We start from the raw sequence: 21,364 nt of genomic DNA on the forward strand, positions 1-21,364 counted from the left end.
GCTGAGGGAACATAGGGCTGAGAGAACATAGGTCTGAGGGAACATAGGGCCTAATTTAATAGGGCTGAGGGAACATAGGGCTGAGAGAACATAGGGCTGAGGGAACATAGAGCTGAGGGACTACAGGGCTGAGGGAGCATAGGTCTGAGGGAAAATATGGCTGAGGGAACATAGAGCTGAGGGAACATAGGTCTGAGGGAACATAGATCTGAGGGAACATAGGGCTGAGGGAACAGAGCTGAGGGAACATAGGGCTGAGGGAGCATAGGGCTGAGGGAACATAGGGCTGAGGGAACATAGGGCTGAGGGAAAATAGGGCTGAGGGAACATAGGGTTGAGGGAACATAGGGCTGAGGGAAAATAGGGCTGAGGGAACATAGGATTGAGGGAAAATAGGGTTGAGGGAACAGGCCCCCAGGCTAACCATCAGACTAGTTACACAACTACAAAGCTAGATTGCTGCTTAACAACAAACCAAGCTAAAAAACATTGCCCAGTCAAACATCCTCTCACAAACTGTTCCGTGTTGCAGCAGAATTCTTCACAGGCTGCAGCTTTCTTTCTTTCTGTCTTTCTTGTTTTTTCTGTAAATGGTGGGTGTAGTGTGGGAGTCGAGAACTGAAGCTGTTGTAATATGTGATTTTCACTGCAGCTGCACATTGAATCTCCACACCAGGACAATAAAGGTGCTGAACTGAAATGCACAAAATAAAGTGTAGCACTTAAACGTCCTGGTGGCACAACAACAATAGAGTCACTACATTTAATCCTCTGGATTTTAAACACGCTGACGTCAAACTTACATAATTGTCTTCCCTGTGGCTGTTGGTAGAAAACCACAACAGCAGGATCCTTGAAAGGAGCACGGGGGTGTTGATCAGTAGCAATCAGTGAACGAAGACCAAACTGTAATTTCAAATATGACTCTCTCTTGACTTGAGAGAACATAATATATGGAATAATGCTATATTTGGTGAACTTCCTCCTCAGTGCATGGTTCTCTGTGTGAGCTGAAGTAAAGAACAGAAGAGTGGATGGAAATCAACAGGAGAAGAAGTTAGACAGGAGTTTCTGCTTTTGCTGTGTTGTGCACCCTCAATCAGATATAGTAACAGTGTATTTGTGTGGACACTACTCTGCAGTATCATGTCTGTTATTAATTCAGCCGGGTGTATACCAAGGGTAGATCCACACAGAATATTATACTGTCTGGCTAATGATTTCAATGTGCAACACTCTTAATTTAAAAAGCCAAACAGCTTTGATTAATTCTTCCTCCTTGACACTTCAGTATAGTCACATGCTCAGTGTCAGAGTTCAGCTCATATCAGCTCTGAGTTCAAATGCTTATTACATAGGCTACAACAGTGGCAGGAGGTGACAGTGATATTAATAATATAGTTCTGTACAATAAGAACAATAATACGTTTAAAAAACATCTATGAAAGTTAAGTTATGGTTGCATCAATTACTCAGCACAATACCTGTTTCATTCATTGAAGTTTTTGTTTAAATTTTGGATTATTTAAATGTCATACAAAAAAGACAAAAAAAACCCAAAAACAAAAAAACCCCACACTGAACAACTACCTACTCACAGGGGGTCCTTTGTTACTTGCACTGGCTGGATAAGGTTTGATAATGTTGGGAAACTGTTGGGTATTTTGGGTGGACAGGTCCTTTAAACGCTTCACTGTACTGTAGTTTCCAATTAACTTAATTAGCAGGTTAACCAGCTTCAGGCTCAGATAGCTAGCATCAGGCACCGCCTCCAAACGTTTGCAACTAAAACCAACTGAAACCCGCCATTAAATATATATTTTATCTATTCAAAGACGCTGAAATGGCAGCTCGGCAGGTAACAAACGTTTAATGTCGTTGTTACTTTTTGTTTTTTGATATTCGTTTTGCTTTATCGAGCTAACGTTAGCTAGCTAACCGTCAATTAGCTGTTGGCCGTTAAGATAGCTAACAGTGTTAGCCGTTAAGCTAGCTAACGGTTAATTAGCTGGCTAGCCGTTAAGCTAGCTAACCGTTAATTAGCTGGCTAGCCCTTAAGCTAGCTCATCGTTAATAAGGCTGGTGTTAATTTTTCAGTCGTGATGGAGTCACACTGGTCGACGGCTGCTTATTCCGATTTTCGGACAGTTTCGCACACTCAACCCATGGCTGTGTTTCAGACAGCGTGGCCTGCTTTCCCCATCACGTTACCGGAGGAGCAGACCGTTCACAGGCTGCCATACGCGGCCGCGGTGGCGCCTTTACCCTATTATTACAATATGGTGATTGGAGGGCCGAGTCCAAGTAAGTGACCACTGTTATTAAAAAGGAGGTGTTGGTTAATCTTTACTGGGTTCCCACGGTCATGGAAAACCTGGGAATATCATAGAAAATTGCCAGTCACATTTTCCAGGCCTGGAAAAGTCAGGGAATTAGTAAAAATCATTGGAAGTTTTGGAAAAGTGTGTAATGAAATTGCTACAGAAATCTCATGTGGATAATCCTCCATGTAATGTAACATATTAAGGGTTAATTTATTTTTTAAAGCTGTTGAGGTAATGAATATAATATGCCTTGATGTGACAACATTTTGTTCATCACCACCCATGTTTTTTCATTTTCTGCCCACATTTGTTCTCTCTCTTTGTGTGCGCCAAACAAAAATCATGATGGGTCCTTGAAAACTCATAGAAAAGTGTTGAAATATTGTCAATGAAAATGTGTGGGATGTGTGTCTTTATTTAGGCAAAATATTGGGATGCATGATATTGGATTTTTTGCTGATATCCAATATGTCAGTATTTAACAACTCATCTGGCCAATACCGATAATAATTTAGTGATCACAGGTCTTCTCTGTAGTGGAATTAACATCATATTGTATACTCTTATTGTGATGGCCCACCAGCAGATGGAGACATCAGTCAATCAATCAATCAATCAATCAATCAATCAGTCAAACCATTGTTTATTCAGGGAAATTGGCTGATCATTAAGCTGTTTTACAGCAGTGCCCTGAGTTCACATTCAAAGGGCCAGAAGGATACAAGTGTGTAATGTAATTGCAATATAAAGAGATGAAAAAAGTCCACACAAACAAATAAGTAGCGGCAAAGTCTAGCAAGAATTATAAACAGTAAAAAGAAGAAAAAGTTAAATGATACGAATAGGGTCTGCCGTAAAGGACGGATACACAGCAACAACAACAATAAAAACAGTAAAATGTAGACAGTCTTGCTGTCATTTAACCAAAGCAGGAACACTGTAAAACAACCGTATCATTTAGCATACACTTGAAATGATCTAATGACACATACCTGTCGAATTTAAATACCTGTGGAACACTTTCCATTTATATGGTGCAAAACTAAAGGCTAATTTACCGAGCTCTGAACTGATTTGAGAGTTTCAAAGGATAAAAACTGTTGTGAACGTGTGTGCTGAGAGATGGATTAGAGTTTTAAAAGAAAAGTGAGGTAGAAGGGCAGCTTTCTGCATTAAATACAATACTTTTAAATATATGTAATATTCATTCTTGTGCAAATTAAGAAAACGCATGTTGGCTGATTCTGACCATCTGACTGCTGATATTACGTTGCATCCCTCGTTAAACCCCTACAAAGTGACTGGTTTCTGACTTGTCACACCATTTGTGCTGCTGCAAGAGGCTTTGAGTGTTTAGTACTGTTTCTGAGTGGGCTGTAAATTTAATTACTAACATAAAACTCTCAGCAGTAATGTCTTGTTATGAATAACTTCCCAGGATGTCAGTCATTAATCCAACTGTGGTTTCTTCATCAACAGCAGAGATAAGGAAACTATTTCTGAACAGGTAAAGTTATGCAGCTACATCAGCTCTCTCTACATGTTCAGTTTAATGAACATGAATAACTATGAATAACCAGGAGCTGTTGTTCTGCACTCTACAGGTCTGTATTTGATTTGGTGGATGCTCATATCTACCTCGCCTTAACTGACCCCAGGCTGCTGGGTTGGTATCTCAGTTTGTGTCCAGAGGACAGAAGGATCATTCAAGGTACGTTTCAGTGGGGCTGCTTATGCTGTTCATTTTGAGTTGAAGAATGAAGCAGAGAGGCTTATCCTGTTTAGACTGTTTTAAACTCTGTTTCCTTCCCTTTTCCTTTCTTCATCCTCTAAATGGAAGCTGAAAATATTTGGCAAAGAAATGATTAAGAGGGAGACGCCTGTAGCCATTATGTTTTAGTAGCACCAGTGCCCACCATTGTGTAATAAATTGGAGGAATAATATCAGTTTTAACATCACTTAATATCAGTTTTTGTTTTCCTTTCTGCTAGATGACGGAGGGTTCAACCAGTTCCTGCAAAGACATCCTGCCTTAGAACTGTCGAGGCATCATGTTTATGTGAGGAGTAAGTCTGTTAAGATGCTCTTATCTTCTAAAAGCTGTGCACAGATTACAGTTTTCCACAACACAATTATTCACAAGCAGTGCAGATAACATCGACACTACAAGGCCTGCTTAGCTAATCATGACGTTAAACAGTCGTATGCACGTCACAAAGTGAGTGCAGTGGATTGATAACACGCCACATCAAATGAGTGAAGGTTTTAATTTTAAAGTGATTTGTTGTTAGACCTCTGTCCAAGTATCTGAAATGTCAGGAGCAAAGATGTGCAGATCTCAGTGATACTATGTATTTATTTATTTTTGCACTTAATATGATTTTTAAAAGAGAAACAAGGAACATCTGAGATTCTAAAGGCATTATTGATTATTATTCTTTGATATAAATTTGTCACTGGTACTGGTGGTGATGGCTGAACAGCTACTGAAGCTCCTGTAACATCATCAGCTCGTCAAACACAACACACAGAAGCTTTGTCTGTAAAAATCCATTGGCTTTGAATTTCTCTGAATCAATTTGAGCAACAGTGAGAAGCATGTCAACAGCATTGGAACAAAAAAAGAGCCAGTTTTCCAGACTTGAACTGAGCCTTGTGATGGACTGTAACAGAAATCTGTGACTTATGTCTGAAACTTCAGTCCAGTAAATAAATCATTGTCTTGACATTGTACTACCTGGATGAATAACCTTCTGGAGACATTTTTTAGTCAAGGACTGAGTTTAATAATCTGTAATCTAATGGTCCAAGATATTTAGCAGTCAGCTATCAACAGTAAAGCCAGACTTTCATACTCAGAAAGCTTCATCTTACAGTTCTGTTTGTTTGCTCCTGTACACATCCAGACATGGAGGTGTCTCCCAGGGTGAGGGAGACATTGACCCTGCTTGGCCGGAGCAACAGGGGGGATGGATCACCAACGCATCCACATGAAGGAATCTACCACACCAAACAGCAAGTCCACCAGCAGGACCACATCCAAACAATCTACATCAGCCCCGTCACACAGGAACGAACCCATCAGAAAGCCCGTTCAGTGAGGGTATGAACAGTTTTCTGTATATATATTAAACAGCTAGCTATAACATTGGTGTAGTCTTTAATTGTTTCTAAAGTGTGAAAGCAAAGTTTTCTTTTTTTGGTGGAAGGGTTAATAGAGGATTTGTTTTTGAAGGGTTCCACCCATGTGAACGAACCAAGGCCGTCACAGCAGATGGCGAGCTGTAGCAGCAGTGCAGCTGTGAGGAAGGATCCAACAGCCCTGGTGAGCTTCTCTTTGGATGTGGAGCTGGAGAGATGCAGACAGGGAGGACAGCCTGAGCTCAGGAGCCAGACTGCAGTGACACAGTGCCAATGTGCTGAATGCAGATACGCTGAAGTCAGTCCCTTACAGTGAGTGTGCATCTTATTGCTGACACAGTATGGGATTTGTTCATTTCCTGCAGCTCAACCCCGCCCAAAGTCTTTGTTAAATAACATTTTATAAATGCAAATCTGGAAATTATTAGAAGCTTTGATTGTAACTCAGCAATTTTAGAGCTAGTCTATAACTCTACTTAGGCTGCTGTCAGCCCTGGAGTCGTCTCCTTTGGTCTGAATCAGGGACACATGTTGTTCCAAAGTTGGAAAATCAACAACTACGCAGGTTGATTTTAGCGCTGCTCATCGTGGACTATATTGCTGTCATTGTTCATTTTAGTCAAAGCATACAGTTTGAAAACGAGGCGCGGCTCCAACTAGAAAACAATGTTTTGATGCATTGGATGTGCTGAATGTGCATATTAAGGCAGTACAGGAGGAGGTGCACATTAATAATCCTCCAGGACTGTAACATGCTCATGTTTAACCCAAACAATGTGTCATGTGACTGCAGTTGCTTCACATCTAGGTCGGAACACCTTCTCACCACAAACCAACCGCACCAGAGTTCCTTTGGAACCGGACTGAGACCACCTCTTCAAGAAGGTCTCGGTCCGGTTGTTTTGGTGTGTTCACACCTGCACAAATGAACCACACTGAGGGGGCAAACCAACTTGAGTTTGATTGAACTGAACCAAACAGGGCAGGTGTGAAAGCACCCTTTGATCAACCAGGGCAAACCGCATCTAGCTGCAAGAGATATTTCACCTCACTGCGGTGTGTCCATTAGTAGTTAAATATCTTGCAGTTAATTAAGGAGCTAATATGGATACATTTAGATGTCCCTTATTACATGTCTGTAAAGTTAAGTCATGCGTCTTTCAGTTGAGACGCTCTGGTTGCTATGATACAAATCTCCACATAAATAAAGATGTCAGCATAAGGTAGAGTACTTACTTTGGTTGACGGTAAGGGTGAAGCTTGCAGGCAGAGAGGACAAACCCACTGGTCTGCGTGGGTTCATGGGAGTAAACATAGTGTATACAGTACATGAACAGATTCTCCCCCAGTGTTGTTACTCAGCACTTATACATGGAAGATATGACAGTTTGTCTCCTGCACTGTGAATGAACTGCTGTGTTGCATGAACTAGTGCAATGTTTTCACCCAAAGTTGAACATTTTTAATGCTCGGCACTCAGAATAAAAATGCCCAACAGATGGCGCTCATCACAGAATTCGGTGCACATTGCCTTGTCACTGCTGGCAACTGTAGCGCGGTGTGTATATACCCAGCGCTAATGTTGCAGAGCATTGCAAGCATATGCCGGCCTCAGAAAGAAATGCTTCAGTGGATACGGCCCCTGAGTGTATTGTTTCCTTATGAAACTGTTTCGGGTGTACTGTTCTGTGTTTGATGTGCAGTATGAATTCTTGATGATATGAGCGTCATTGTTTCTTGTTGCAGCTCAGAAGTGCCAACAGTTGAAAAAGGTTCATCTCTTGAGTTCTGCAGCTTTGACAGTAACCACATGGATGCTGCTGAGTACAATGATGGGAGTGTCAGCTCTCCTCTGGACCCAGCTGAGGAAAACAGCACCGTGGAGGGGTGTCAGGATTACGTGGTTAATGGTAATGAGTACACTGAAGATAATGATGAAGGTATCCTGACTTTTGAAGACCAGATGGACAGCTTCCACAGCATCATGGAGGACGATAAGAGCATTGTTGTCTGTGTGAGCAGCAAAGATGTGAAAACTTGTAACAACGGGGTTGAGTCAGGTCCAGTCACTGCGGATAGTGAAGCAGCCGGCAGTGAGATGTTGAAGTCTGATCAGACTGTCATCAAGAAGAAGACTACAGAAAGGCACACCTCCCATGTGCCCTGCGTTTCTACCTGTGACATTATGGTCAGCACTGAGCCGCTACTGTGCACGTCAGCTGTCACCCAAACAGATGATCCAGAAACAGCTGACAAGCATGTCATCACTGAAGTCCACATGGCAGATCTGGACTATCTTGCAGAGGTAAGGTTGAATCCAAAGAGCAGTCATTATCATAGTGCCAGCAAACACTGAACAACCTCTTTTAACATTTCAGGAATTTATCAAACTCAGCACGGCTCAGCAGGAACTGAGAGCGCTAAAGGAGAAACGTGAAAGGTAATGTTTCAGATACACACAGTCCTGCATTAACGTTACGAATTTCTTCCAACAGCAGGACTAATCTCGAACGGTATTTCTTTCCAGTTCTGGTTGTCAGTTGAGGAAGGAATGTGACTGTGTCCACCGTGCTCAGCAGGCAGAACTGTCCCTGCTGGCCCTGCAGTACAGCATGTGCAGACACTACTGCTGGAGTCTCTGCTGTACCTCTGCTGATGGAGGCCAGCTCAACCCAAAGTAAAGATAACCAATCAGTATTGATCACATTTGACCGGTGTTTATCTGTGCTCCTTCACTGGGACACTTCTCTAATGTATTCATCGTGATGTATTTTTATAATATAAATCAGCAACAAAAAAGGAATTCCAACTGTTAAAGGTGAAGTTCAGACCTTTTCAAGTGGGGTTGTGTGACGTACTAACTCACAGTCAGTCTAAAACCAACAGTAGAAGTCAGTCGACACGCTCCTACTTCAGAGAAGCAGGCTGGAGTTTGCAATGTACTGTGGACGGGGGCAGCAACAAAGGAAGTGACCACGATGAGATGGCGTATCATCTCTAGTCAACAACTCTCTGTACTTCTGATCTGATTTGCAGCTTTTCAGACTTATTTTGTGGCTGAATATAATTTGTAGCTTCTTAAAATCTGAATGAGGATAGTGATAGTGAGATACTGGCTACAGTGATGAAACAAACCCAGCATCAGATGGACTGTATTCATAATCAGTACGCCACAATAATATAAATAACCAGCGCCAATTCATCAGTCAATGAGAATGTGTGTGTGGGCGGGGCATAAGCACTGACTGTGGATCAGTGCTCCATACAGCCCTATCTCAAAAAATCTGAACTGTCCCTTTAAGGCTGATCGTTATTTACGTAGTTATTCCTCCTTCTCTGCAGGGCAGGTAACCCTGCTGTGGACATTGTAAGTGCTCTGCAGAAACTGGAAGCTGACTTTAATCAGATGAGAGAGAGGATCCTGTCAGGAGTTCCTCTGGAGCAGCTTAATCCTCTGACTGTCGATTTTGGGAAGGTGACCACAGCAGCCAGTTACACCCCTGCACAGGTGAGACTCAGCCGACTAACCCAGTACTGTCTGAATACTTCAAATTATTTGTGATATATTTTAACCACAGTGGTGAGAGTAAAAGTAATTCTGTCCCTGTTTAGACCACAGGTGATGTGCTGGGGATTGTTTCATCCTGGTATGTTAGAAAAGACACGCATGTGTGTCAGATGTGATTTAATTTCACTGGTTTATCAGAGTAGACTCTCGAGATGCTGTAATGTTGTCTTGTCTGATCCCAAGCAGCTCCCAGGAGCCACAGAAACAACATACATCAGGTGACGACAACAGACGTCCCTGTAACCAAAGCAGAAGTGGCAGCCAGGTACACTCACACTGAGACGTCACAGAAGAGTACTACTAAAACCAGACTCTTACTGTGCTTTATTGCTGCTTATTGACCCCAATGTGGCAAGTCCTTGTCAGTCTGAATAGCTTTGGTGTTCGGCTCATTTCAAACAGGTCAAGAAGGAGGAGAGCAAATCGAGGAGAGCTGTCACTCTTATCCCTCAGGGTAGAGATGCTACACACAGAGCAGACAAGCCAGAGGAAAAGCAGACAAGTAACAAACACACCCCTCTCACATTTGTAATTATTACCTGGCACCTCATTACAGAAACTTCCTCAGTCTGAAATCCTGTCGTACCTCAGTTTAGGATGACATTTGGGATTTGTGCGATTACAGAAACATGTTTGTGAACATAAAAAAAGACGGACAAAAAGGAATTTAGCTTTTACAGAGCCATCCTAACTTTAGGGATTTCCCAAGTTAGGAATCCTAAGATAGGATGGTCCACACAGACCTGGTTTGAAATTCAGCATAACTGCCAAAAATGGCAGCAGCAATGTCGTTAGGTCTGTATGGCAGTGACAGTGAAGACTGGGAACAACATGGACACCAAAATGTAACGATTTAAAGACTACTCAAACCATATGGTGACACTTTAAAGAAAACTACCAAAACTTTTCAAAAGGTTGGGTTTCCTCTTCTCCACCAACTCCAACTCCTCATTGCTACAACTGAATGTCCGTCTTTTGTCTGTGATGGGGAGCTAGCTCACCACTGACAAGTAAGAGCCATTGGTATTATGGTTGTCCATCTCGTGTAGCCCACCAGTTCTAGCATAAGCTGTGTTTCCATCAAAAACTTCTGGCACAGTTCTTTTTAGAACCAAAAGTAACCCCTATGGACATGTACCTAGACCATAGCTCTGTTAAGCGTTCCTACTGCAGACAGGACTCTTCAATGTAGGCATGGTTGTTGTCACTCACTGTTCTGTCTGGCTGTTCACTGGTGATGTGGATGGAAGTCTGCACCTCGTTTGTCCTCAACAGAACAGGGTGGGCACACTGACATTTTCAGAAAACGAACAGGCTGCAGTGAGAGTCTCTGTCGATGCAGGTTTGTGTATTTAGTCTTTCTCAGGCAAGAGCGGGAGTTTAGTGCTGCAGAGGTGCACTAGAATGATGCTCTGCCAATTTTTTCTCTAAGTGAGGAACTGAAATATTTGCAGTTCACATAATCTGGTTGATTCAATTTTTTTAGTCCATGGCTGCTTGCTGTTAAGTGGTTCACATGAAGAGGCAGAAAAACATCCTTTCATGGTATAGTTGTAGTTCTCTAACGTATGTAAAATATGCCACGGTATGAACAGTGGTTACATGAGCCTCAAAACCAGACACAACTCAGCCCTGAGCAGAGTGAGCGTCCTCTACTGACCAATCAGACTGCAGTGTTCACAGCTCCACCTTTTAGTACCAGATCTGTGTGCTAGGTACCCCAACAGAGGGGGGACCAAACATGGGGACACTAAGGAATGCTTCTGTTGGGACCATCCACAACTTTTCACTGTGGAAATGGAAAAGTAAGCATTGTAATGTGGACCGAACTGAACTGCTACAGTCATGACAGGATGAGTGCTGATTGAAGAATCACATTTACACTTTGGTCTGAGATAGGATGGCACACAGCTGTGAGTTTAGAAATTGTTTCTGAAATAGGAAGATAACATTTTTCCTATCATAGAATCTTAAGATAAGACAAGCAGTTGGGATATTTTTCCCAAGGCCCCTGAAGCAGCTGATTAAATAAAAAGATTTGCATTTCTTCATGGGACAGAAGCTGAATGCAAAGAGCTCAACACATCTGAGGCGTGGTACGATGCTGAAGAAGACCTGGAGTGTGCAGGACCTGTGGAGGCTGCTGACACGGGACAGGACCCAGCAGTGAACGCTGAGGATAACGGTAAGTGGTCACTGCGTGTAGGTAAAGCATTACAGCTGCATATGTAGAGATTTTCGATTTCATTTTCGATAAAATCGTTAATGAGGAATTTTTTCTTAACCACAGAATCAGCCAGTGAGGAGGAGAAGAGCTCAGTACTGTGTGTTTCCAACATACCCAGAGATGTGACAGAGGTGAGTTTGTATAAACATTACTGTCTCAAAGTCTTACTCATGAGAATAAGTTCATATGTTGGACATTTTTAATAGCAGTTTGTTGTCATGGTGATGCCTTGTATAGCACCTTCACAGCCAGCAGAGGGCACTACAGGCTTTAACTAAAACTTTGTCTTGGCCAGAGTGATGTGATGCAGTGGTTTGAGAAATACCATCCCACTGAGGTCAGCATCTTGGCTTTAAAGAATGATTTGAGGTGAGCGACTGCTCTGCTGTCTGAGTCAAAGTAATGTGTGAAAACAGATGTCAGTCTCATCTGTATCAGATTCATCTGTTGTTTCATGTAGAAGCACGACCGTTCTTCAGCTGTAACTGCGTCTTATTACGTCTAATGTCTGTATTCATCAGCATCAGTCAGTCAAACTCTTCATACAGCTGTCTGAGCAGCAGTTTGCTTTCCAAATCAACACATGAATGTCAGTGTAACGCCCGCCTGTCTCTCTGGCTGCGTTCTCCAGAGTTGCCATAGTGATGCTAAGTGGAGTCCACTCTGCCGAGGCTGCAGTGAGAGAGCTGAATGGCTGCTGCATGGAAGGCCGTACTTTACATGTAAAGCACATCAACAGAGCCAGTGATGGAAGCCAGAGCCAGGCCTCCGCCTCTGTCAGTGGGCCGGAGCCTTCACAGGAGGCCGCCAAACCACAAAACTCCAACACTCACTCCAGCAGCTCCGACAGAGAGGTGAGAATATGAGGAGGAAGAGGATGAGGTCTTTTTATGAAGAGAAACTGGTGGGCATTGTCGTATATAAGAGTGAAATGAATCTCTTCAGCTTTTGGACTGTTGTTCAGACAAAACAAACAAAAACTGACATTTTTATAGAGAAAATGACACCGACAGTAATCAGGAGTGGCAGCCTTAAAATAGAGTATAATGGCCTTGATCATTCATTTTACATAATCGTGAACATTTAAACAGCTGTGTGTGTTTTTATGTTTTGGGATTGACTCATTTCTCTGTCGTCTCTGTAGCTGATAACTCGGCCTCCGCTCAGCTCCAGCATCAAGACCAGGAAGGTGGTCTGCATCTCGCCCACAGCGAAGGGAACCTGTGTGCCCCAACACTACGGCACCATGGGCAGCTTCGACACCCTGATGGCAGAGCTAACACAGCTCCACCCAGACGTCGGACGGCAGAGGATTGTGGATGCTTTGATCGAGCTGAAGGCCAAACACCAGGGTGTCCTCAGCGGCCTGCCCCTCCGCACCATCAGAGAGATGGTATCTGAGCTGCTGACCAGGCCGGCGAGAGCCACACAGTCATGAGGAGGCTTCAAAATGTTTCTTTTTGTTAGCAGTGATTTGTTAGAACGGCATCTGAACCCCTCAGAGTTTTCTTTACACCTCAGATATTTGAACAAATGGGGAAATTATTCATCTAAGAAGAGTTTGAAGAGTAGTTTATAATCCATCGTAGCATCAGATCGTTGATGAGAGCAGTTTCTTTTGGATGTTCAGTAACTGTTACGTTGAAAGTTGAAGGGCTTCACACAGCGCCTCCATTGTCAGTTATCTGACAGTTAAACTAGTATTAAAGATAATTTTATTATTTTAATCTTATTTTTAATTAAAGTTTATAAAGATTTCTTAAAGTGTTTTAAGTTACACACAGCTGTATACGCAGCAGCTTAGTTTGGATTCAGTCAATAAAAGACTTAGTTTAAAAGATTTTCTACATCAGCTTTGTTGTGGTCATCATGAGCATCTGTTTGACTCAAGCGCTTCTCATTTCAGTTGTTCAAAGAAGCTGTGTTGGCATGGGAAACATGTTTACATTGCCAAAGCAAGCGTTAAAATGAAAACCAAACAAATGTACCATAAGTAAAGATCTAGTAGAATAAAGATGTGCAAACAGCTCTGTGAAACTGCAGCATTGTTAATGAATTATAAATGAAAGTACTTAAAGTTCAATTTAAAAATACAAACAGAAAAGTTGTAGTTTTGATCTTAAAGATATATATTTACTGATCAGTCACAACATTAATTGCTGACAGGTGAAGTGAATAATAATGATGATGTTGTTACAGCACAATGTCCTGCTGAGAAACCTTTGGTCCCTGGGTCCAGACATCGCAGGACACCCCAGGAGGTCCTGTGTCTATCCATACCTCGACAGGTCAGAGCCAAGTGCAACCCAGAGAGGCCCACTGTGGATCTGGGGTCAGATTTGGATCTTGGGAATTTAGAGGCCAGGTAGATGTCTTGAGTTCAGTGAGAGGTGTACTTCCTGCAACAGTGTTTGGATGGATAAGTCCACATGAACACCAGGACCCAAGGTTTCCCACCAGGACATTGCCTTGCAACAATTATGTTCACTTTACCTGTCACTAGTTTTAATGTGTGGCTGATTGGTGCATATGTACATACAGATAAGTAAAGATAGCTTTCTTTGATGGTCCTAATTGTGGGGAGGCAGCAGCTTAGTCCAGAGGCTCCAAACTGGTGCAGCCACAGGGTCCAGATCTGTCCTTGGTCAGTAGTTCAATGTCCACACAGTTTAACACATTGAGCCTCATACTTGTGTTTGGCCATGTTGTCAAGCCAGTTTACTGTCTCTGTGAAGTAGCTGTTCATTAGTCACTCGCTCTACAGCAGGAAACAGCTCTTCAAAGTAAAAGCGTTGTGCCAGAAATTCACTGTACTTCAAAATAAAGTGTGTTTGCAGTCCATGCAGAATGGACCCACAAGCTACCAGTTGGGAACCACTGGCTTAGTCCAGGGACTTGGGTTGGGAGCCACTAGGTTGCTAGTTCAAGTCTCCATTCCAAATATGGAGTGTGGACTGGCTGCTGGAGAGGTGCCATTTCACCACCTGGGCACTGCTGATGTGCCCTTGAGCAAAGCAATGAACCCCCAACTGCTCAGGGCTCCTCTCCATGAGCAACTCTGACATCTCTCTGTTTGTGTGTGTATTTCAGGCCTGTGTGTGTATAACAGTGGAAACACTGAATTTCCCCTCGGATTAATAAAGTGTATTTTATCTTAATTGGATGATACTGCAGACACACCGCCCACCAAGAGGAGACAGAGGGAAGAAACTTCACATGTTGAATCTTCAGCTGAGAAGTTAAAGCCAGGTGAACACGGCTCCCTTTGACCCTCTGGACCAGGTTGTACGTGGTGCACTGACTCCTCACAGATGGCACCACGTCACCATGAGCTGTTCTATACTTCAATACCTTTTGATGCAACAAATGTCCCCCCTCAGTTCCGGGTCCAGTCCTCAGAGCCACCGCTAGGTGTCCCCTCCGGCTGCAGTGTCTCAGGGCCGAGCGGGTGTTAACCACAGCGGAGTGCCAACTGTTCAACACAGCCACCAAAGGGTTAATGTAATCCCCAGTTGGGAATGGGCGGAGCCTCCAGCTGGGACGCAAACCGGACAAACCGAAAAGGCAACACTCAAATCTGGAAAAGAAAAATCTTTGTCGGACTCATTTATGTATCTGTTGGATCTTTGTGTTTCCTCTGTGGCTGCAGCTCTGCACCGACCCTGATCCTGATCCTGATCCTGGTTCTGAACCGGGCCGAGAAGAGCTACAAACACCGATGGAGAAGTTTTGGAGTTGCTGTCAGTTATGGGTGAAGTAGTCAGGACGTGGAGAGCTGGAGAGGCGTCCCGACAGAGAAAGTCCAGACTCGGATCAACAGGGCTGAGAGGAGCGCTCCCTGTCTGCGCGCTGTGAAACTATGGATCCTTCAGCATGAGAGTAAACGGGATGGTTCTCTAATGTGCTTCACACACATGCAGCAGGATTAACTCTAGTCACACAGGTCTGATGGTGGAGGAATAACTCGGTGTCAGAACAGAGATACAGATTGGTGTTTGCCGAAGCGCTGAGTGACACCATGTGGAGCCCGGGGACGTGGATGTGGAGAGCGGCTCTGTGCTGCATGCTCCTGGAAACATGTCTGCAGCCTGCCAGAGGTAGGACAAAGCGCGCTTGTGCTCTGCAATCCCTTCTCTGTTATCTGCTATCAGCCTGTCCGTGCACAGCGGCTCGGTGTTTGGTGCTCACACACGAGGAGCTGCTGTAAACTGGAGCCACATGGAGGCAAAGTAAACAAGACAACATTAGGTTGTTTATGTTCACGGAGTGTTTACAGAGGAGAGAGGTGCCTGTGTGTTTCACTCTGCAGTCAGACCCCTCAACAGATCAATGAGTAATATAACAGTCTGTAACACAGCCAGGCTCACAGGTCCTTGGTCTGACACCAGCCTGTCTCTGAGATCTGCACCTAGCAGGTCCCTCACATCCTCTGCTGGAAGGATTTCAACAAACATCTCATGGGGAATCAGTGTTCAGCCTCTGCAGCCCCAGAGCTCCACCTCAGTGGACATTTTTAGAAGAAACCTTAAAGGGTAGCTTCAATATTTTTCAACCTGGAGCCCATTTGTCATGTTTGTGTGTCTAAGTGACTCATGGCAACGACAGTTTGAGAAATTGGTTCAGTATTAGTGACACCGCTGCAGCTGACAGCAGCAAAACAGACTGCAGCGTAACCACTTGGGGCAATTGTGCATCATAAACGTAGGTCCACCAGCACTGACAGGCTCAGATTAGTGTTCGAAAGCCCGTCTCCACCAAAAACTTTAGGACACATCTTTAAGAGATGCACGATATTGGATTTTTTACCAATATAAAACAACTAATTCGGCCGTTAACTGATACAGATATATCCTCTTGTTTCTCCTCCTGATGTATGTGATCATTAAGTCTCTTCTGTAGTGGATTAACATCATATTATACACACAGACTCTTATGGTGACGGCCCACCAGCAGATGGAGACATGAAATACTGTTCAGTGTCTGTGATATTCAGTCATTGTGCTAAATAAGAAATGGGGGGTGGGGGGACACTCCCCTGCCCGTATTGTTATTAATTATTATTCAATTATTGGTGTTAGTGGTAGGATTAGTTTTAATATACTTTCTTCTGCTTTTCCTGTCACCTGTCAGACCTGTAGAGTATAGACACACAGACACAAACACACAACAGCCAGTGCAGCCTTGTTGTGTTGTTTTGTCAGTGTTCCAAAAAAAAGGCCTGTTGGCTGATTCTGATTTTCTTTATTTTAATTTTTTAATTTTAAAGCCCATATCTGCCGACAGAGATGATGCACTGACACCATTGTGCATCCCTGATATCTTCTTATCTTGGCTTTTACTGAACTTCTTGTCGTTGGCTCTGAGAAGCTCTTTGGGCTGCAGGATTGTGTGAGAGGGTTAGGCCAAAAGAATATGAATCCTGAAAATGTCATCATGTCAACACACTTCACACTGACTGACCTGAACCACAGAAACACCTGTAAAATGTCATGCACACCTAGTTTTTAATATATTATAGGCCTGTTCTTTAATAGTTGGCACTGTGTCAGATCAGTGGTATGTTTTATTTTCAGGGATCTGTTTTATTGGGTTGCAGATTTGGGGGTCACAGGGGACACATCCCCCTCTATAGTTAGAACATGTGCATTTGTCCCTGCCACTAAAAAGATAAAAACAAGCAGAGGACTTATTTTGTTTTGATGAACTGTAAGAACATGACTCACAGACTTGCCAGTGCCTCGGGTGAAGTAGCTGGTGACAGTGCGCAACCTCAAAAGCAACAGTTACAAATCTGCCATAAAACAGAGACTATGTGGGATGGAAATGAGTGAGACATTTCCACCATAAACTGGAATGTCTTCATATGTATCCCTCCAAATGTTAGAACTGAACCTTCATCCTGACAGACAGATAAATAGAAACACTAGAAACATCTTAAATACAATGCAAATCAATGCAGCATAAAGCTGAATAAACGTCTTTGTGACAAACTGCCTACCTAAACTAAACTGACCACAGAGTGAGTGTTGTACTGTGTCACACAGCTTTGCACTTTGGGCTTTTGTTTTTTATCCTGTCCCCAGTTTGAGTCCCAGCAGCGACACAGTAGTGATTGTTTGTCCAGTTTTATTGTCAGCACTGTAACCGTCTGTCTGTGATCTCCTCCCACCCTCTCTCAGGTCTAAACATGTGTATGAGCGGCAGCGCTACGTCATGTGAAGAATGCCTCCTGATTCACCCCAGCTGCGCCTGGTGCGCACAAGAGGTAGAACTCACCTGCTGTGTTATTCTCAAGATTTAAACATTGACGGTGCAGGTTGAGTGTTTCAGCTCCGTCACCAGGAGGGAATGTTGACGTTTAATGTTTCTGCAAACCGAGAATAAGTCACATTTTCATGTGTCATACCAGGGTGTCTGCAGGACCTTAAAATGTCTTAGATTCAGTTTTATAAATAGGGTTATATTTGAATCTGTGTGGTTTTAATTGCAGCAAACATTTAAATGAACCATCTTTTTATTTGTGTTTGTCAACATGAGTCAAGCTCTTGCATAAACATAATTTCTGATGTTACAAACCTTTAAACCGACCACTGAGACTAATACTGTCTCTTTACTTTATACTTGAACTCACCTGTTGGCAAAATGTAGATTGACCTGACTGTTTCACTGTTTTTCAAGCTGCTTTTTACGCAGCAAACGTGGGTGTTTTGTAGCAACCTGTTGTTGTTTTGTCAGCTGGGAGAGCAGCACGAAAAGCATTTGTTTTTACATGGCTGCATTACCTGCCAGGAGGGTGGCAGAAAAAATGTCCTTTTTTGCGAGACTTTGCTGCTTTACATTCTGTGATAGTGGCACAAAAACATTTTTTCACAGAGACATTGATGCTTTTTCAGAGGAGATTGTGCCACCATAGTTAGGTATCTTAACCCAAAACGTGATCTTTTCTGAACTACAGTATAACCAGGTGTTTTTTGTGCCTAAACCTAACCAAACATTAACCACAGAATTGTTGTCATGCAAAGTTTCAGTGTATCCTCCTTCATAATAACCTGCAAATGTAACATTCGTGGTTTGCAGAAACGTACAATACCAACATTTTCTCTGTGCTTGGGTAGAGTTTTTCCACAGAGGTAAAACAATGATTTCACGCCATATGTGTCATCACAGTTAAACTCCTTATATTTTTATGACAGTCATTAATGAAAGGTTTGTGGTTCTTCATCCTTCAGGAGTTCGGGAGGGGGCGGACTCTGACATCACGCTGTGATTTTATTCAAAACCTGCATAAGAGGGGCTGCGAGGCGCGGTATGTTGAGTACCCCACCAGCAGTCTCTCCATCCTGAAGAGCAGGCCTCTGAGCTCTAAAGGATCTGGGTCGTCCCAGTACGACGTGGTCCAGATCATGCCTCAGAAGATCTCCCTCAGCCTGCGGCCAGGTATGTACAGACAGTTAGAGTTAGGAGTAATGAGAGAAGGAACACCTTTCTTCCCTCCTTGACTCTTGTTTGTTTTCCTGAGCACACCAGCTAACCAATTCCTCCATCCTTTCCATCCAGGAGCCCAGACGTGGTTTGGGCTGCAGGTGCGGCAGGTGGAGGACTACCCAGTGGATCTCTACTACCTGATGGACCTCTCTCTTTCCATGAAAGATGATCTGGAAACCATCCGTAACCTGGGCACCAAGCTAGCCCTGGAGATGGGCAAGCTCACCAGCAACTTCAGGCTGGGCTTCGGTTCCTTTGTGGACAAAAACATGTCGCCCTTCTCCTACACAGCACCCAAGTATCAGGAGAATCCATGCAATGGGTGGGTGGAGGCAGCAGGGTTTACTGCAGGTTTAAAGAGGACGCTGCTGTTACGACATTTGCATTCAAATACAGATACATACAGTATGTTAGCTCAGTGTAAATGTAGCTCTGCCAACAGGACTGTATGTGAGGCTGGTACTGGAACTATTCTCTTGTGACTTTAACGGGCCAGGAAGAGAAATCCTGAAATAATAATTTACTCAAACCCACACAGTCTATTTTTGCACATTCATGAATCATGCATGGTCAGAGATCCTGCAGATGCAGGACGGGAGATTTTTCCGTGTTCGATAAAGCTGAGTGAATAAACAGTTCTTCAAAATGGCCCCTCTCCTCGCCGCTCCTCATTGTTTGTTGATGAGGGCGAACTGAAAGGGAGCAGAACAGATAGAGGCTGAAAAGCTGCGGCACACGATGTTTGCCCCGGAGGTGAGGCTGCACTGCACTAACTCAGCGCCCTCCATCGCGCATCACTTCCCATCTAGGTTATGGCTTTGGTCGGGTGCATGCATGTGTGTGTGTAAGTCACACACCGTGAAGCACGGCAGGGAAATATTAAAAGAGATAGATGACAGCACTTTGACCCCTAACCAACCCAGCTTCTCTTCTGCTGTTGCTCATCCCGTTCATACAAGACGAGAGCGCGGCCTACGTTCAGATCGGTCGGGGCTTTAAAGGAATACGTCGTCCTAAAATGACCGCCACGTTTAACAACAGCAAAACTATAGTGGTGTGTGTCTGTACTATAGAAAAAGGGTTTTTCACATGTCTCCATGGTGGACGAAGAATCCAAAAACCCAGGAAATTCTTGATGTCACTGGGGTCCACAGTTAACAACAGCGAAACGACATCAAAACATCGACTTAGTAACTCACACAACTTGTCTAGTTTAATCTGAGTCTCATTTATCTAGTCCTATGCTCAGCACTTCCAAACACATGCAATTTCAGTAAAACTTATATTTAAAACTGAAATGGAAGTGAAACTTGAAGCCTTCCTATGAAAATTAGCACATGTATGTAGTTAAAAATAGGTGGTAGACATTTTCCTAGTGCCAGCAGACCAGACCTGTGAACAACGATCTGCAGCTGAGGAAAATGCCTTTAAGTTTCTGTTTTTTCTGGTGCATCACGGTCAGTGTCACTGGTTGGAAAACAGTTGACAGCAGCACGGAGGCTCACTTAAAAATTGTAACTTATTTAGTCTCTTTCAAACTTTCTGACTAAATTTTGAATTATTTTGAACGTTGCTCAGACAGAGACCGGCAGCATTTGGGGCAGACTGTCACTGCATCGCACGGCAAAGGAAGCTAAAATTAGTGCGTCCAGCCGGGTGTCATATTTCCATCACTGCTGATCGGAGCTGGAGCCGATAAATACCTGTGACTACCGCAGAGTCATTTGTCCAGAGAGTGGATGCAGATTGTAACCTTTCCCATAAGCACAAAAGCAGATGTCAGCAGGTGTTAGTGTTTGTTTTTTTGGCCAGTGGTAAAAGGGGCTATACCTATGCTCTCTTCAAAGCCAGACTCCACTGACAAAAAACAGTAGTTTTAACTCACAACTGAACTCAACACACTTTGAGTTCAGTTTTAAATAGTAACGTTTGCAATAAAATGCATGTGTTTGAGAAGAAACTGAGGATACGACTGGATAAATGAGACTTGGATTATACTGCACGAGCTGTGTGAGAGTTTGTAAATGGATGTTTTGATTGATAATTGATAATTATCAAGAGCTTTCTTTGTTTGTGGATTCTACGTGCTACGTGGAGGCATGCGAAAAAGTTTTGTACACAAATTCAACGCAGGGTGAGTAATTGATAAACAAATGTTTACTTTAGAGGTGAAGTATTCCTTTAAGAATACCCAGTGTTACATTTTACGTCGCTATCAAAGAAATATTAGCTGTTGGTGATACTTTAAAATAACGCTGCGAGGACTGATGCAACGTTATAATGAATGTTATACAGATCAAGTCAGCTTCATCACGGTGGTGTAAATAAATAGCAAAGATAAATAGAGACAGATTTAATTTAGTTTATTTAAGAAAGGTCAGTGTAAATTAATAAATACACATGGTATAAAAATGCAAGAATCAGCCAAGAGGCTATTTTTCATCCGTACTCCCTCAGCTAAGATGTAACACAAGGCTGCCTAAAATCCAACAAAGAACAAAAAAACCCCCCAAAATGACACAAAAAAGAAAACAGTGCATACAGTTTAAAAAACTTCTGTAGATGGAGGCTGAACCTTTGTGCTGCTTTGCCTATTGTCCTGATCCAAACATCCTGAT

The 21,364-nt window shown here is 43.2% G+C and overlaps 2 protein-coding genes across 2 annotated transcripts in view; both read left to right on the forward strand.

The window, feature by feature from the left end:
• The first annotated feature begins 1,658 nt into the window (after window positions 1–1,658).
• On the forward strand, window positions 1,659–13,301 carry rbm44 (RNA binding motif protein 44). Its single transcript, XM_049593927.1, has 19 exons — window positions 1,659–1,858; window positions 2,098–2,304; window positions 3,804–3,831; window positions 3,929–4,035; window positions 4,317–4,391; window positions 5,202–5,428; window positions 5,561–5,778; window positions 7,213–7,771; window positions 7,845–7,906; window positions 7,994–8,143; window positions 8,809–8,974; window positions 9,079–9,113; window positions 9,218–9,299; window positions 9,437–9,536; window positions 11,094–11,219; window positions 11,325–11,392; window positions 11,557–11,630; window positions 11,893–12,115; window positions 12,406–13,301. The coding sequence occupies exons 2-19, from the start codon at window positions 2,103–2,105 to the stop codon at window positions 12,697–12,699; spliced, it is 2,796 nt and encodes a 931-aa protein (XP_049449884.1). The 5' UTR covers window positions 1,659–1,858; window positions 2,098–2,102; the 3' UTR covers window positions 12,700–13,301.
• A 1,467-nt stretch (window positions 13,302–14,768) lies between these two features.
• Window positions 14,769–21,364, forward strand: part of itgb5 (integrin, beta 5) — a 73,547-nt gene continuing 66,951 nt past the window's right edge. The window contains exons 1-4 of the mRNA XM_049593500.1: window positions 14,769–15,358; window positions 17,441–17,526; window positions 18,491–18,698; window positions 18,819–19,068. Coding sequence (XP_049449457.1) covers window positions 15,280–15,358; window positions 17,441–17,526; window positions 18,491–18,698; window positions 18,819–19,068 — 623 coding nt within the window. The 5' untranslated portion in view covers window positions 14,769–15,279. The remainder of the gene's footprint in view (window positions 15,359–17,440; window positions 17,527–18,490; window positions 18,699–18,818; window positions 19,069–21,364) is intronic.

The sequence above is a fragment of the Epinephelus fuscoguttatus genome, linkage group LG13, assembly GCF_011397635.1.
Source record: "Epinephelus fuscoguttatus linkage group LG13, E.fuscoguttatus.final_Chr_v1".
In the NCBI taxonomy this organism is placed as follows: Eukaryota; Metazoa; Chordata; class Actinopteri; order Perciformes; family Serranidae; genus Epinephelus; species Epinephelus fuscoguttatus.